At 46.1% G+C, this 18,411-nt stretch overlaps 3 protein-coding genes across 3 annotated transcripts in view; 1 reads left to right on the top strand and 2 right to left on the bottom strand.

Moving 5' to 3' along the window:
* Window positions 1-345, bottom strand: part of SARC_02261 (origin recognition complex (ORC) subunit 3) — a gene marked incomplete at its 3' end in the record, with an annotated part of 3,096 nt that extends 2,751 nt beyond the window's left edge. The window contains exon 1 of the mRNA XM_014303999.1: window positions 23-345. Within this exon, the coding sequence (XP_014159474.1) occupies window positions 23-340 (318 nt within the window). The 5' untranslated portion in view covers window positions 341-345. The remainder of the gene's footprint in view (window positions 1-22) is intronic.
* Window positions 346-4,253: 3,908 nt separating this feature from the next.
* On the top strand, window positions 4,254-5,094 carry SARC_02262 (hypothetical protein; the record flags this gene model as incomplete). The annotated part of the gene is made up of 1 exon (XM_014304000.1): window positions 4,254-5,094. One exon carries the CDS (start codon window positions 4,254-4,256, stop codon window positions 5,052-5,054), a length of 801 nt encoding a protein of 266 aa, XP_014159475.1. The 3' UTR covers window positions 5,055-5,094.
* A 423-nt stretch (window positions 5,095-5,517) lies between these two features.
* Window positions 5,518-16,987, bottom strand: SARC_02263 (hypothetical protein; the record flags this gene model as incomplete). Its single annotated transcript, XM_014304001.1, has 10 exons — window positions 5,518-5,754; window positions 6,235-6,450; window positions 6,876-7,040; window positions 7,659-7,864; window positions 9,028-10,477; window positions 11,047-11,210; window positions 11,742-14,750; window positions 15,461-15,617; window positions 16,043-16,289; window positions 16,800-16,987. Coding segments are annotated over 10 exons (6,003 nt in total), but the record flags the coding sequence as incomplete, so codon positions are not given.
* Window positions 16,988-18,411: the final 1,424 nt, after the last annotated feature.

The following is an 18,411-nucleotide window of genomic DNA, read 5'->3' on the forward strand; positions in this document are numbered from 1 at the left end:
GAGGTATAGAAAAAACACTTACCTCAACAATAGCTGTTCTTTTATTGAATGCAACAGAAGCTCTCCGCACAAATTTATTGACGTCTCCATACAATTGCGAGTATAGATCGTTCGTATGGTAGTCTATCAGTCCCTCAATAACCCCCCAACATTCTAGGTATGCATCAGAACGCTTTTCTCTTTTATCGTCTGTTTCACCATCAAACGCATATGGAAACCCGCATGCACTTGGCAAGGGTTCAGGTACGGTGTTTCTTGAGTCACGGGTAGGGTGATGAAAGTATATGGCTTTGGATAACCGCTCACGTGCGCCCACTTCCGTGGCTACGTTCTTCTCCATTATCGATGCTTCCCGATAGCATTCAAAAGAGAGTATAGTATGTGAGTATATATGAGACGATATATATAACTACTCTTTTCCTTGAGTATAGTGTATACGGTGAATATGTGTGCTACTTAGTTTATCGAGACAGTGTCGTGCCGACCTTAGCTTGTTAGTGTAAGATATGAGCGCGACTTACCCTCGTTTGACATGGGCCAGTGATGGATATACTTGTCAGTTCACGGGGTATGGCGTATTCGTATTGCGATGTAAACGTACGTGTGATGAAAAGTTTGTATATGCTACCACCATTACGCATATGCTAAACAAATATTCATATCCAACAGCATATGCAGCAAGCAATATAGTACATAGTATCTATACATATATATTTATTTATAAAACATACACAGGTGTGTTATACCGTGTGTATCTTAATATTTTTAACACGTAACCAAAAATAAATACATACGTACGAACCTCTGGTGAAACTGAAAAGCACACATTCACATTGTTTTCTCCCATCCCATTGGATTGCTTGAAAAGCGCGCCTAAAGATCCGTAAGAGCACGGTGCACCTCTTACCCCTGTACATAAATACATTTTTTATAAAAAAAATATATATATGTGTACACGCACGATAAATACATAATCATTTTTGATTTTTAGCCTTCTGATGTTCAAAAGGCTATGACATAAGAGTCTATAAAAATTAATCAAATAAACTCTTTCTTTGGGTAAACATACCGCCAGTCCGGTGAAGACGTTAGCGGTGATCAGCTTGAGATAAAGATTTCGTACACTCAGTTGCCCGCAAGATGTTGCTTGATAGATTTGGGCGATTATCTGTGGGCGGGCGATCAGAGGGGCATAAGTATCATGCTATGCGTATGTTGAAGAGTATTATATATTGATTGGGTATGTATGGCATTTGATTTCTCGGGTATGTATGCATGTTGATTAAGATGATCGTTCTAGCGCCATTATCGTGGTCAGCTACTGTAGTGCTGTCAGATATTTCGGCTTATACAAAGATAAGGTTACTAGCTTTGCGTGCGTATGCTGTTCAAAGATGCAAAGTATTCCCTGCTGGATTTAGTACTAAGGATATGATCGTATTTAGCTCAGAACTTGAACGTAGATAGCCCTGTACTAACACATCCTATAATGAGATCCCTTGCAGCTACTAGCCGCCTGCTTATCTATGAATAATTGCGATATACGCACAGTATAAGATAAAATCAAGGCTAACACCGACGATGCTACGCTAATCAACCGGGTGGTAGTTAACAAAGAACTATTAAGTCATACTTCGATCTAGAAGTTGGCGTTCAAATTCTGTAAGTATGATTTTCCGAAACGTAGACATCGTACCCCTGTGAGTACGTGCGAGGAAATATAACGAAGGTTGTACATATACGTCAAGAGATGGCAGTTTGTGTGCGTGCGTGGTAGATAGAGATAAATGCAATAAAGTATTCTACGTTGAGATGGCCGAGAATTGTAATGACCTATATTCTCCCTTGTTCCTCTAAAAAAGTTTCTATTGTGGGTAAGCGCATGCATCCTTCAGTATCGTCTTGCCATTCCATATTAAGTTATCTAATTCTCTCAAATCTTTAGGGGTTAGGTGGCATATAGGGCCATAAGAGCCCGCACCAAGATAGATCACTTTTCTGGGTGCATCACGGCTAGATGAATCCCTAAACCCATAATTTATACGTGTCGATGATGTAAACCTAAAAGTCGGTGGCCGCATCAAGGATACGCCATTGAGTAAGTAACATGTCCACTTCGCCCCCTTTTCACGACGGAGTATACACATTCACATGTCGTACCGAAGAACCTTCCCGATTGACATCTTTCGTCATTCAGATCGGCAAATGTTGATAATGGATGAGCCATTTTGACTCGACTATAAAAAAAACCTACGATTCCCTCAGGATGCTCAATATTTGGCAGTGTACTATACCTTCCACATCCTACTAGTTATCGTATGGCCCTATACAAGCCTTATAAGGCACAATACACATCGCTAACCCTCGGATCAAAACATGCAAAAGCGATCAAATCACGGAGAGACACTACTTTTATTTATGTCAGCTATGGTTATATCCATAAATGCGCACTTTCTAAGTCTTCATTCGTCCTACATGAGCGCACCTTTTAACCGGTGAATTTCTATTTCATATCGACATCTTATTGATAGACACAGCCGATACGGTTCATTTTACTTTTAGGTGTACTTCCCGCCCTAGTCACAAAGTTTCCAAACCCGATACATATATACGTTAAAAAAAGCTCTTATTTTTTTCTTCTTCTTCTGTATGTAGTACTAAAGTGCAATTGTCGACTGCGAACAGTCTAATATACGTGATTGTACTCACGATAGAACTGTCCGTTTCTGTCTTTTGACTGTTCCTTTTATACTCGGAGTTTCTATTAGACTCAGTTACTGTTCCACTATGTCTAGTCCTTCAGACAAAGTCTGCACTGCATAGCCAACTAAGCCTACAGCCTTCATTCCAACGCCATCTATCTATCATTTCTCCGCCGCAACCACACACAAAGTGTCACTACGCACATGTGCAATCTCTCACGTTCAATACAATACACTACTCACATAATTGACAACGTAGCTATCATTTAGTCACATGAATACGCCCATCCCTTTAGCTAGTATCGCAAATGCTGCTATGTATTGCCACTTTCACTTCAAATGGTATAACTTGTGTCTACATTATAGAAATGGACAGTTTGAACCTAGAAATAGGGCTATGTACTGCAATACTCGAGGACTTGTGTTTACTCGTGTTATCCAAGATTCCAAGCCAAAGGTCCACTAAAGGAACCAAGAGGATGAAGGATCAGTGGGTCGGTGTGTTTTGTTTTGTTTTGTTTGTTTTGTTTTTATTATTTTTTAAAAACAAAACAACAAAACAAAAGATCTAATTGTTTTATTTTTTATTTTTAAAAAACAATTATGTATCATACATACAAAAGTATTTTTTTCCGTTCTTTTGTACGATCTACTCCTCGATCTCTTATTTTTAAAACATGACCCAATGACAGTGAAGTATCATTTGAGTGGAATGTGACATACATTCAGACAGTCGACAGAGACAGTTGTCACTTGTCAGGGACTCGGACATGAGACAACATTGCAACACAGCAACAGCGAGACAGACAGCCTGGTTGTCACAAGTGGTTGAAGAATGCAGATATTTAGTTATTTTAAATACATACATAGACAGTCTGAGACTCTGAGTCAGGCAGTCAGAACTAAGAACTATGTAGACTCACAGTCACAGGCCACAGCAGTCAACCTGAGCAGAGTGAGTACATATGGTGCCTGAGGTCTGACTGTCTGAGAGGGGAGAGCTCTGTTGCGAGTCGTGAAGTTGTGAACTCCAGAACTCGTCGTTTGTTTAATTATTTATATTTAGCGCAAGTTATATTCTTCGCCTTTAAAAATAGCTTCAACTCTTCCCTCTTCATGACCTTTTCGGGGTTTCAAATTGTACAAAAAAAAATGAACAAGAGTCAGACTCCGTCAGAGGCTACATATGTATTTAGGCCTTTTCAGTTTTTCTATAATATATAGTTTAATATTTACATGTCCCAGTCTGGCTTTAACTGGAAAAAAAAACGACATTCTTGGCAACACGTCGCGACGGTCGTTCCCTAGTTATTAGGAATAAGAAGTCACCAGGAAATGTGAATGGTTTGGAACCCAAAGAGCAAAAGGAATCTTTCAACGGAAGCAAAAAGCCAAACAGCCGACAGGCTTTGAAGCAGTCGACGGCCGCGAAGGAGTGGAGTATGTAGTAGAAGATTGAAGGAAGCGGAGTAAACAAAATATCTGAGAAAGGCCAATATAAAAGGGGGAGTATTAATCGTCTACTGAATCTAAACGAAATCTAAATAGAATATGATTTCCTCAATCTTGACTGTTTCCCTGGGCTTGTTTATGTTGTGCAGTAATTCGGCCGCAAAGAGTATTAGCTCGCCTGCAATAGACCAGATGATTCAATATACGCCCAGCCCAGATCAATCACCAATACTGCCACCACCAGATCTTGACTTCCGAGGTAATAATGCAGGCTATACAGTTGAATGCTCTACCGCCGACAATATAGCCATCGATACGCCCATAGTCAATTACGCCCTGTGTTTCTACGCAGTATGCGAGATAGTTTCTTGGACGAATGAAGAAAATAGTAAGGGGGTGGGTCGCTGTGGATGTGTAGCTTGGCACGGAAGTAATTACGTGGGCGTCGATTCCATTCTGAATGATACCTTGTCGAAAGAAACCCTCCAAGCATGTCCCGAAGGATCTAATAGTGCCGGGTGCAGTGAGCCGAACAGTGCCCCTATCTGCCAATATGTGAACAATCCAAAGAATATGTACGTTGACCTGCCAACTGGACCGGCAGAGCTTATCTCTGACTTTAGCCTGGCCTTTTCGGGCAACGAATCAGGGGACAGTATCTACGGATGGAAATTGAGCTCCACGGATCGTGAGAAAGGATTGTATGCTTCATGTATGACTGCACCGTGCTACAACGAATCGATAACACTTAGCGGCGTGAGATATCCCGTCACCTGTCTGTGCCCTATAGTTGAGCACGAGTTTACAGTAGGTCAGGATGGTATTGTTTGCCAGCAAGAGAATGGGCTGGTTTGGAATGCGTCGTATAACCTACGAACTATAATCGCTGACGCAGAATAAAAATGTGAATATGTTGTATATAAAATTACACCCAATGTGCTGATCTATAGCGAAGTGACATTCAGTTTCGTGCTCTATCAATATTATAGCCGATCAAACTTAAATAGACACTTCGTTAATAAGAAACCCCTCTTGGCCTCTTGTTGATTCATTGCACATTAATTTGTGGCAGAACTTGATTTCCTATCGTCGACGCCAAAACGATCTGTCTTCTGCCGCACAGATTTGAAATCGTTGACTCCGAGTATGTCGTACGATTCATGAATGCACTCTCTGTATGGTTCCAATGATATCGATCTGAAAGTAATATGTTATGCACTATTGTAAATTCTAAAACTTGATTGTCGTTATTTCAAAAGGAGTTTTGGTAAAATTATGACCGCTTGTGATGAACTGCATAGTCTGAAACGGTGTAGCCTGTCCTTGTTTATCTATATCTACGCATGTAAAACAAATATCAAAACCAGTCATAGTTATATTTATTTTCAAGAAGCATATGCTAATCCGTATGCAGATGCTGCGTGGGCGCAACACCCCCGTTATCGCTCTTATCGTCGATGTTTAGTAGAGTAAGGTCGATAAGATACTTCTTCTTCTTCACGTCATCATGTACTGTGCTGACCCACTCTTGCGTAAGTTCGGCCATTTTGTAAAACAACACGCCTGAGAGAAACGCCAGGTGCGAATACCGGAATACGAACTGTGCAGATACAGGACAAATAAATCGAAAGTATAAGGTAAGTAAGGGTGTCATCTTAATACAACTGCCTACCCACCAACAAATTGGAGGAAGCAAACTAGGCACATTATTATTGGATATTAAGTGTGCCAAGGAGGATGATGGTGAATGGCGCAGGCGTTTACACAAACCACTCGCGGATTCATACTATAAAATGTACTAAAAGCTGAACTCAAGCAGCACCAAGAACATGTACTTTTTGTTAATGACATCCTAAATCTAACAAGGTTAAGTGCCAATTCAAGATAGATCAAAAAGCGAAAACAAATCGATATCAATCCTAAAAAGAACGCTGATGTGCGGCCTATACAGATGGCAGGTGAATAAACTAAGCTCTTAATATAAAATGCAATGAACTTCCAGGCTCAACAATTCGCATTGCGGAATAGTTTCACAGGAATTACAGCAAGAACTAATACACATACACACAAGCACACATACGTTGATCAGATCCGGAGACGAGCAGAAGAAGGCGAAGACACCCTTGGAGGCAACATAGGGCACCAGTAAGCTCAGCAGCAACACTTCCACAACGGGCCTGGTGATGGTCTGGTGTAGGTGTGTTGTGTCGAGCTCGTCGTACGGCGTGGCTGCCAGAATGAGGAACGTGTCCTGCCAGCTGTTTACTGGGCCAAGCATCAGTAGCTTGTGCGCCACCTGAGACGAGAAACGTATGTGTAGATGATGAGTATATGGCGTGTAGGATTCGCGAAGTCTGCATTGGACTTGTATTGCGACTTCAGAATACGAAGGCACGGTATATCACTGCCATTCACCCAGTTGCCTCACATATATATATATACACATACATATACATACATACTCACTACCCGAGCCTACTCGCTTGTCTTCCAATAGAACCCAAATACTTCAGAGGGTACAATGTGAGGTGCCTCGTTCAGACTCATTTTACAGTAAGATTTAGACTGTACAGTGCTTATACTAAATCTCGGCCCAGATCTGATAGGGAGGGAGAGAAAATAGCCATTCCGTTGTCCGCCACAGTTTGATCAACACAACACGTATTGGAGACTCCTACAACCAAGTAAGCCTAACAGATGTATACACACCAGCCAGCATACCTTGGTCAACACTATACCCCCAGCCCAAGTCTGGAAGGGGTGGAAGATCACGGACTCATTATCCGCCACAGTCAGAGGAATGATGAACAGCAGCTCACTCACTAGCCCCGCCAGGAATGGGATTACAAGTACGTACCACACCACCAGGCCGAGTGCTTTGTTGATCTGCAGGAACAAAATAACAGGATTAAAACATGCGTCCCGGTAAGTCCCGGTACAACGAACACCGGCATAGAATCAATGGACTTGGGTATTGATGGAGACCTCCTCTAATACCGAAACCGCTACTTTCGGTTGACAACCCCTGCTGACATCAACTAAGAACGGAACAACTATCCACATACGACTATCGAGCTATCATCAGTCGAGATAGAAAGAGTATTGGTTTCATGAGGTTGCTGCTTATAGAGGAAGGAATGCGAAGCAGAAAAGACCTTCAGCGGAGATTAGATTCACCGCGCACTCCCGATATGCATGTACATCGTCGCCCGAGTGGTCAAGACTGTGCCAAGCACGGCCATGGTACATTTAACCAAGGCACCACGACCCCCAAACACGACTAACAAGGAAGGCGCATACAACCGATACAAAGAAACCAGCATCACTTGGGCACCAAGACCTCCAAACATGACTAACAAGGAAGACGCATACAACCGATACAAAGTAACCAGCATCACTTGGGCACATAGACATCCAAAAATGACTAACAAGGAAGGCGCATACAACCGATACAAAGTAACCAGCATCACTTGGGACCACGAATAAAGCACAGGGCTGGCTTACCCTATCTACAGAGGAAATAAGGTGCTGCTGACTGTCCTCGCTGGCCTCATTGCCCACAACCAGGTCAGCCACCCGGTTCGCAGCAGTGATGATACCCCGCACAGCCACGTGGGCTCCCCACAGCACATATATACCTACCGCTAGAGAGTACAGGTCGTGGATGGTTCGGCCGATGACCAGGGTGGTGACCAGGCGCCCCACACTCACTGTGTGGTAGTAGTATATGACATGTGAGTATGATGGTTTGGCTTTGGCTTGGTCTATAAATAAGTTCTAGGTGGATGCTAGGTGGCTACTTAATTATAAGTACGTTGATAGTAGGCGAATCTGCGGGCGTGACACAGGTGTAGTGATCGTTTGCAGACTATTCGATGGACAAAGCAGTGCCAAAACATGCCTTTTGAGTGTATGGCAATGCACAATGCACAAACTGTGTAATATAGTACATTTGGAGTTAGTCAGCGTGCAGCAAGGGATGTTTTGTCGCTGTACCGGGCACAGCGATATGTTGAATAGCACGAGTTAAACGGTAATTATTGACGCGGTACTTGTAGCCCAGTGGGAGAGTGCAATTATAAAGCGAGACGACAACCAGACGTGACTCGCAGTGAGACACAAACGGTGGATCATATTACGACACACTGGCAACGGATATACGAGCACGCAACGGATACGAAGTGTTTACGGAATGGGAAAGCCAATAAGAATAAGCAAATACCAACCATGAGTATAGCACATATGGATAGGTATATGTTGTATATAATACATAGATGTGTTGTAAATGTGTACACGCCGTATATACATGAATAGATCTGTTGTAAAAATATATATGTCGTGTATACGTAATCTATTGGTAGTATATGTGTATATGTCGTATATGTATAAATAGAACTGTTGTGAATGGTATATAGATCTACAGTAAATATCAAGGTAAACAGATCTGCCATATGCACATCCAATGAGCTGAGAATATTCACATAATGATTTCCATAGCTATACAGCATACATAAACGTACGCGCGAGTTGCGTACGTGCTGGTATATGTCACTCAGAGTTTGTGTGCTTCGGCTCCCAGCTGAATGACAGGTAGCTGTGTTTGTGGTGCTCATGACAAGCGATAGAGCGCTTCCGTTTCAAGCTGGCGTGCATACGTCAAGTATACGCGGGTAATCAATACAAAAGTACAACAGGGTTGTAAATAGCACACATGCCCTAAATATTAGGGGATGTAAGACTGAGACTATTGTCTGTATGGCTCCGCTATACATATATACCGACGCTGCGCCCAGATACAATGGAATCACACACCAACACGCCGTACAACGCCAACCCAGCACCGACGCGCAAGGATACATTCAGAATGACCTACCTGGTACAATGGCGAGTGTCAAGTCGATCGCAAACAACGACAAGAAGATCAGGGTCACAAAGCCCAGCATCTTCAGTCTGAAGTGTTCAATAGTTCTGCCCACATCCGCGGCATCCACCACCTCCGTCAAGGCCTGCGCAGGTGCTGCGTTGGGGTTATTCTCGGGTAGCACTACTCTGTCAACCGGTTGCGCCTCCCCCCTATCCTCCTGTCCCTCGAGCACAGGCCGTGCACCGTCACGTGTCTGTGGCGGAACCAGCTCACGTGGCTGTGGCTGTGCTCGTGCTTGCCCGTTGGTTGCTGCACTCCTACTGTTGTGTGCATGGGTATTCCTGGGCCCCGTTCCGTAGCCACCCGAGCTCCGCCTGGACAGCAGGCTATCCCCCGTCGCTTCCCGTGTCTGTATGGGCGTGCGCGTAACCACGTGGGTGTCTGGACGGATATACAGCGGTGGGTCTGCGTGGTTCCAACTGACCGTGCTCACTGTCCTGGTCAACACCAACCCATTCACATGCCTGGCCAGGTCCTTATCCTCAAACACTCGCTTGCTTGTTTGACTCGATGGCCCCTCTTCCTCTGTCGTGGTGTCCTCTGAGACGGGTGCGGGTGACCCACGCCTTTCTTGAGGATGTGACGGTGTATGCGCGCGCCTATATTTATAATTCTGCACAGACCGCTCGATGGCCTGCCTCCTGTACGCGGCTGTGTCTGACGCCGTCCCAATAATGGGCAGCAGGTTTTGGCGCGTCTCAGTATCGGTATCCGAGGACGAGCTCGTACTTGGTAAGGGGCTTTCCCAAGGGGACCCATTGCTATGACTGTCGACCTCTGGTGTCCTGTAATTGACTTCTTCCTTACCTTTCGTTCCACTACCCAGCACAAAGCCCCCACTGTAGCCTTCCGGCCGGTCTGGAAACCCCGTTCTATTTATAGCTTGATCATGCGGTCTATTTATAGAAGCGGATGTTGGGTCTTCAACTGTGGTCATGTGCAGGCTAGTTTGCGACGAACTTTCTACCTGTGCTCCCATGTCACTGTCACTGGAGACCCCAACAGAATTATTCTCCGCACTTCCTACGCTTCCTTCCGGGCTTTCCCGCCCCGAGTCCAAATTTTGAGGTGCAGGTTCATCTACACCCACAGCCAGATCACTATCGTCCGCGCTCTCGGTCTCCGGTACCACTTCAGGCTCTGCGGCACTGACCACCCGCACTCCTTCGCCTTCTTGGACAAGTAGATACTCCACTACACCCATTTTCTGGCCCATCCAAGTCAGCCACTTGCGTACCAAACTCTTCCCATCGTCGGCCGGATAAAGCTTCTCCACACTCCAGGGCAGCACCATATGGAACAGCACTAGGTCCACGGGGACGTCTGCCAGAGGCTCGTCCAAAAGAACATTCGCGGGATACACACCCAGGGAGCACGCCAGGGAGACGGGTACATACACCTGCATGGCGGAAACAGAGGGTTAGATCTTAGATCAATGGTGGAACGATATAGTTGAACTCAGAACGTCAGTCAGGCTGATCGCCGACTGGCTGTATTGAACTCTGTAGGAAGGCAACACCTGTACGACCCGTATCAGCCCGAAGACATACTCGTGTGGCGGATGCGCAACTACAGTGCTATGCACCGAAAGTAGACCGGCCAAAGAGTACCCGCACACATCGACATAAATTCACACTAGCAGAGCCACATACACACACGCATGAGGGAATGCACACGGAAGAGCTCTACAGACATGCGAAATGGCCTGCACTCGCAACAATTGGCACGCATGAGACCTGTCACCTCTCTCATCGGAGAGTGAAAGAACCACTCAGCCGTACACTACAGCCCATGCGACGATAGGGCGCGCGGGGGTGAACGAGCAGTAAGAAAACTGATGCACATACTGTATGTAGTATAGGATGCACATACATTACATATACATATACATAATAATATACATAGGCATATATATGGCGGAACCCCACGTGGTATACGACAGCAACGCATCGAACATCCGTCACATACCAACCAGAGGACTACCAGGCCGTACATGACCGCTGAAGTGACAATACGGCGCACATGGTGATGTACGGGCAGCTCAATCATCTCCTTGACAGGCTGAAAACCTGGATCATTGGGATTACGCAGGAACCACAGCACACCCGGGCGCACCTCATCTCTCACGACACCTGCACAGTTGAGGAGAACGGAGTGAGTGTACGAGAACGACACAGAAGAGTGTATAAGAGAGAGGACAACAGAAGTACAGGAGAAACAATATAAGGTGTTGTTGTATTGTGTTTAATTGACTGGCGAGTCTTCTGTGGATGGTGACATTAGGCGCTGGTAAGCTACTGCAGGAACTCTCGAAAGGCACATGGGGTGTTGAACACAGAATGACAACTATCGAAGGCAAGACTGCAGCTGCCGCATAGTTGGCCGGTGTATACCGAGGGAACTACCAAGCAATCAAAGAACAACTATAGAGTATGGCCATAAAAAAAGATATCGCACAAACCCCAGGCCAAACCTTCACACCCCTCAAACCCAGCGAAAGTGGGACATGCACAACACACGAGCAATCCCGTACAAGATGGCATTTACCACATAGCTTTGTCCTGTGTGGTCTTGACCGAAACGCTCACAGACGCACTGGTCGTCTACACTAGGGCATTCACATGATACAACTGATCCCCCTAATACCCCCTCATCTCACATACCCACAAACGCAGCAAAGTGCGACATGTACAACATGCCGGCTATCCAGTGCAAGAACGCAGCCGTCGCATGGTTGGCCTGGGCGTACTGCACGCGCGAGCTCAGCGTCGCCGACACCAGGGGCAGGGCACAGATGTCTAGCCACCAACCACACAGCAACGGGAACACACCCAGCTCCGTTAAGACCAGGCCACAGACCTTGACCAGGCTGACAAAGAACACGAATGTCTTGCGCAGAAACTTGGCGGCCGAGCGGTTGGTGGGGGAGGCGCCCGTGGGGAAGTCGCGCGATTCGGTCACGTGGAGGATTAGTGAGGCGAACGAGGCCAGGCCTATGTAGCCCACTAGACCGTAGAAGATTGGCAGATAGTCGTACAGTGTCGAGGCGCTGGTTAGACCGGGATGAGACCCGTCAGAAGACCCCGTTAGGACGAGATTTTCCAGGTACAGCGGGTTGATGTTCAGAAGAATTGCGTCCGTGGTGCCGTTCAGGGTGGAGGAGAAATTGCCGGCTATGTTGACAGTCAGGTTTTCTGAAAGATGTACCGCACTTTCCTTCGCCACGCTAGCCAGTGTATCGTGGACCACATCACTTAAGGTGGAGTTCACGCCCGAAAGTCCCGTTTCAAGGCCAAATAAGGACAGCCCTGCCATACCTACCACATCCCCGCTGCACTCCCTTAGGAACTGGCCCATGCGTACGAGGTAGAAGCCGAACACACACGGCAGATAGCCCAGCAGGCACACAAACGCCGACAGGAACAGCAGTACCCAGAACAGATTCTCGAGCAGGTTGGTCATAGGTCCGCTCAGCCCGATGAGCTCCTCAAAGCTCGCGTCTTCGTGAGGCCCGTCGAATAGCCCGGCCAAGCCGAACCCGCCCTCTCCCCCGTCTGGGTCATTACCGTTATCCACCCGGCCAAAGTCGAACCCGAGCGCATTGCCGTCGTGCTGCCCGTCTGCCTCCGCGTCACTCCCATCGCTCGGGGTGTCGTTGCTGATGTCCCCGTCGCTGAAGTTGGGTTGGTCGGTCCCACTCCCGGTCCTGTCCTCAGGTCTATAGGCGCCATTGTCATCCCATGCACCCCGGTCACCCGCAGATAGATCAGTGGCAGAGGCAGGCCTATATCTAACCCCCGCCGAAGTGCCGGGTAAGCCCTCAGCCCGCCTCATGTCGTCTTGTAAGGCGTACATCTGCATACGTATGGCGCTCAGTGTACTATCGCCATCGCCTGCAGCACTCGACCCAACCGACGCTTCTCCCTGCGATGCACTATCACCGCTGCTGTGAGACCGCATAACCGGAGGTATCCCATTCGTCCGCCCCATGATCCTGTCATGCGCCGCGGATCCTAGCAGAGGGCTCTCATGCGCACTCGTATGGCTATAGTCCTGTGACGACGAGAGTCGGTCCGTGCCACCTGCCATACCCTGGCCACGTTCCATACCCCGGAACCAGAATGGCTCGGCTCCGTTGCTACTGCTGATGCCATCCGGACCTGTGGAGGCCTGCTTCGCCGGTGGCACCACCCCATCTACCGCTTGCTTGCGGGTCGGGGACTGCACACCGTCGAGTGTCTTGCGTGCGTTTAACTTGCGTTCTTGGATGAGACTGGCGATGGCGGCGGTATACTCGCGCTCCTTCTCCTCGCTCCGCGCCACTTGGTTGAGTCCAGACAGGCGGCTCGCTGCTGCAGCACCCGGCCCAAACAGACCTCCGTTCTGGATGAAGTCTCCAGAAAGCTCGCTCGCATTCTCTGCCGGGGCGCTTGCGTCTGATCGCAGCCTTGAGGCCAGATCTGGCGCTGTATCCAGACCCGCATGCATACCATGCGTACCCTTGAAGTCTGTGGTGGGGCTATCTCCCCACACACTGACACCCAAAGTATCACTCCAGCTGCGGCCCAGAGTGTCGAAGCTGTCGCTGGCTTTTAAACTGGACTTATGTGGGCTAGCGGCCATGGTGGTATCCTGTACCTGATGTGTTGATTTCGTCTCGCTGTCGTGGTGCGGAAGGGATTGTGGACTGTGCAATGGGTCACGTGTATGGGCACTAGCGAGAGTGGCGTGTGAGTCGCTGGTTGTGTTGCTTGTGTCGGGTGTCGTGCTGTGGGTGGTGATTTGCAGTGGAGATGTAGTGGAGTGGGATGAATCGGGATCTCTCTCCAACCACGCCATGAACTTCCCAGAAACTTCCGTTGCAGGCCTCAAACTACCTGATATCCCATCTGTGTGTGTCTTACTTGTGGTTGTGGTTGTGGTTGTGGTAGTATTTGTATCTGTATCTGTACTCGTGCCCGAGCCTATACTGATTTTCGCCTGAGAGTCATCGCCGCCTGCCAACAAATCTGCCAAACTGCAATCCGAATATATCGATTCTTCAAAAGAGAATTGGGACACAGGCGCCTTTGGCGTCGATGTCTTACTAAAATTTTGCTGTTCATAGGGAAACTGGGACATCAACGGAGCCTTTGTCACCGGCGATTTCCGATATTCTTGTTCCTCAAAAGAAAATTGGGATATCAACGGAGCCTGTGGAATCGGTGACGCCCCACTTCGCGGACTGTTGTGTGTTTTGTCCTTTAAAACCTGGTTTATCTTCGCCAGTCTCTCCGCAGACCCCACCGACATCGGACTGCCCGGGAATCCCTCCGGTTTGAATGGGGAGGTTCTTCGCAACATTTCCGGTGTGAGTTCTTTCTTGTCCCCCCCATCCTTGGCTCGATCAGCAAAGGTCTGCTGCACCTTCTCAAACGTCGCCCGTTGCTCCGGGGTTAGCTTATCCAGACGGTTCACAAAGGCGGGCCTTTCCGAGTAATCCAAGCCCTTCGGCACGCCCCCCGAGCCACCCAGCGACAGGTCCATGTCACCGGCCATTTTGCCGCTCCTTAGACGCGGACTCATTCTGGCCCTTGTGGGGCGACCAGTGGTGATATTGTCGCTGCTACTAGGCTGTCTCATGCCGGTACTGGCGCGTCTACTGAGTGGGCGTTGTGTAGGGCCCGTAGAGTCTGCGAGAGGAGACGGAAGGGGCATTGGCAGTTCGAGGGTGGGATGAGAAAATCAAATTGATAGAAAGTGAGTAAGATAAGGGGAATATAGATTGCATGTTGCTCTCAAAAGAGAATGTCTGTACATCTGTGTGTCTATTATATAAGTATAAGTATAAGTATAAGTATAAGTATAAGTACAAGTACAAGTACAAGTACAAGTACAAGTACAAGTACAAGTACAAGTACAAGTACAAGTACAAGTACAAGTACAAGTACAAGTACAAGTACAAGTACAAGTACAAGTACAAGTACAAGTACAAGTACAAGTACAAGTACAAGTACAAGTACAAGTATAAGTAGGGGTCTTTAGGGTTTGACCTCTGCCAGAGTGTAACCGCGGAGAAACGCAGCCAAATGTAGAATCATTCCAATATAGCATGGACTATATACGTACTTGAGAAGTCTAATTTCAAACTGAACGGACCAAACGTTTGTTATTTCGGTTATCGCACCATGTAGACGACAATAGAGCCCAAATGAGAAAAATATATATACGTAAACATGTATCGGTAACTACATAGCTCAATATCGTACAAATTCTTAGAACACGTAGTTATATCCATGGCAGCAAGCCTAATTAAAATGCCAGCCCTATACATATCCCGATATAATACATACACCAAATCGTACAATGGACGAACAAATTCAATTCCTGTTCTTAGACATACCCCGTAAAGACGGTCTAGGTGCCCCAGGGGCTGATGCCCTAGCGGTCGGGCGTACGCGTTCGACTATCTCCCGCTCTTCACGTCGCCTGCGTTCGCGCTGACGACGTAAACGCCTTCGATTCTGTCGCACTTGGCGCCTTTGCCATTCTTGGAGCGCCTGTGATATGTAGGCAAGTTCAACCGAGTAAGAATAGTCGTGTATATGTGGAGAACTAAATGGAAACTGCACAGGACGATGTGTATGCGTGCAAAGCAAAACAGCTGCATCCGTGGTATTTAGATAGGTACATATACGAAGAACCCCTAATCAACAGGATCACTGCGTTCAATCTATGCAAGTGTACATGAACATTGCATCATGACAGGACCTTAACCATATATCCACAAATCCGAACATTGCCCGGACACATGCGAATGAGTAAAGGAGCATGCATACGGACCGCAACCATCGACACCCTAGAAACTGGCCTGAGATCTTGGTGATGTTGCGAATCTTACAATAAACAGCCCCAAAAAGTAAAGGCGGTGGGAACGTACAGACATACGGGGCAAGCACTTTTGCACACATACAACGCCACATACTAGGTCTTCCTCCTCGTCCGGAATGTTGGTGACGATGTAGTTATTCAGAGCAATCAGGCCCAAAAAGATAAACAGGACACTCGCTGCGATGATTAAGCCCTCCGCACACATAAGCGATAGGCTAAAGGAGTCCAACTGTACGTCTGTAAACGATCCTGAAGGAGAAAAGAATATGGCCCACATGCGTGTTACGGCAAACGGCATAACTATCAGCCAGCACAGAGCGACCAGGATCAAGCGAAATACCCTGTGGAATAAGAAAGGCAAGGCAGTGAATACGACAATAGCGGAATATGTCAGTATTCTGTAAGAGATAATATTCTCATATACATAATAATATCTACATGTGCATAAAAAATTTTCATATAAATATATACAAATACATACATACATACATGCACACACACACACACATATACATATACTTCTATATACATGTACAAATGTATATTTGCATAAACATAAACATATACATATACTTATATATACAAATACATGTACTTATATACACAAACATATATGTATATGAATATACATACATACATACATATACCTATATATATATATATATATACATACAAAAGCATTTATGTCTGTACATATGATTGTATATACGATATATGTATGTATGTATATGCACAAAACACCAATATATTTATTCCTCTCCTCTATACATACACACACACACACACATACATACATACATATAATCAATTACATTTATTTATATTTCGTCTAACTCGCACAAACAACGTACCTCAGAACCATGTTGCTTGCATGCTTGAGCAATGCCAAGAGCAATTCCGTGTGGGGCAGGGTTGTTGGTGTATTAGGGGCGTAGATAGGCCGGAACATAAACTTGTGATTACACAGTTCACACTCGGTTTTCTTGCTGGTGTTTAGCCATTGTACCAAACACTCTTGATGGATGTGCTTGATGGACCCCTATAGTGGCAACGATAGGTGTAAAAGCGTTAGACGATATGGGAGCATTGGTATTGATACGTGTACAGAATAGTCTTTGATGTAGGTACTAGATGGGGGCAATACGTTCACAACTGTACTTAACGATATTAAACGGGGTATGTGGTCGCATGATACGTAGAGTCAGCTCTTTACCAGTGCAATTGATATACTGAATTTATTCATACAAGTAGCTTAACAACAACAGGGCCTGTTGGCGAGGCGTGCATATGATGATAACTGTATGCCAACACACCAATCCCCAGTACAGAAACAGGCGGCAGACTACCTACCAAACAGTGGATTATTGAGATACATACGAATGGCTAGATACATATACATGGGTATATATTATACAGTCGTAGCCAAAAGGGACGGACACAAACATTGGTTGCAGTTACAAACTTAGCACAAGTAGCTTTAAGTGTCATTCCCCGTGCAATGATGTACACGGCTGAATACACTCTCATACGTGAGGCAAAAGACAGACCGTTACGCATACGCAAATACTTGTACTTTCAAAAGATGCCCGCCACCAAGCATGGGTGATCCATAGATACCGAAATGTAATTATGAGTCATAGGTACACTTGAAGGTTCATATTCAGGAATATCAGATGTAACTCACTATGACGAGACACATACACACACGTACACTGACACAAGTGCAAAGAATCATCAAGACCCTACCAACAGAAACAAGACATACAGGCTATACTAATTGATAAAGATATTGCGATAGTGGTGGCCAAAGACAAATTCTCGGAGTTCCTTCAGATGCGCTTGCACATTCCTCATTGTCTACGTAGCCAATATTTGAATGTCAATATAAAAGACTCTACGCGTGTGTGTATATTATACGCGTATGTACCACAAGCATGGGGTATAGATATCAATTGCACTAATGTTGGCGTGCGTCTGATGGTGGTGAGCGGGCATGTCTTTCGGTTCACCAGAATAGACCAGCACTCAAACAACAATAGTAAGTCACCGTACAATACATCAGTAAAGAACGTTACACACTGTGCGTTATGAGTGAATACAAAATCAAACGCAAAGTATCGAGCATGAAGATATGAACGATAATTGGGAAACATAGATGTGCATAGTCACATATAAGATGTTGGACATCTAAAAATTGGACAGTATAAATCATAAGTTCATGATCACGCAAAGACAACTTGAGTTACTACAATGACATGAAGGCTGTTGACGATTACAGTGTAGACTATGTATGCACACGATAGTAAACCGCACAGCACACGATAGTAAACCGCACACTATCGCATACGAAGACATGTGGTATAGTTGGGGAACATAAATGTGCGAGTCACGCACGAGGTGGTAGCACGTTCTACAACCAGAACAATTCAGGCAATCCGGACAAACACACACACACAAAGATTT

The sequence above is a fragment of the Sphaeroforma arctica genome, assembly GCF_001186125.1.
Source record: "Sphaeroforma arctica JP610 unplaced genomic scaffold supercont1.99, whole genome shotgun sequence".
NCBI classification, from domain to species: domain Eukaryota; class Ichthyosporea; order Ichthyophonida; genus Sphaeroforma; species Sphaeroforma arctica.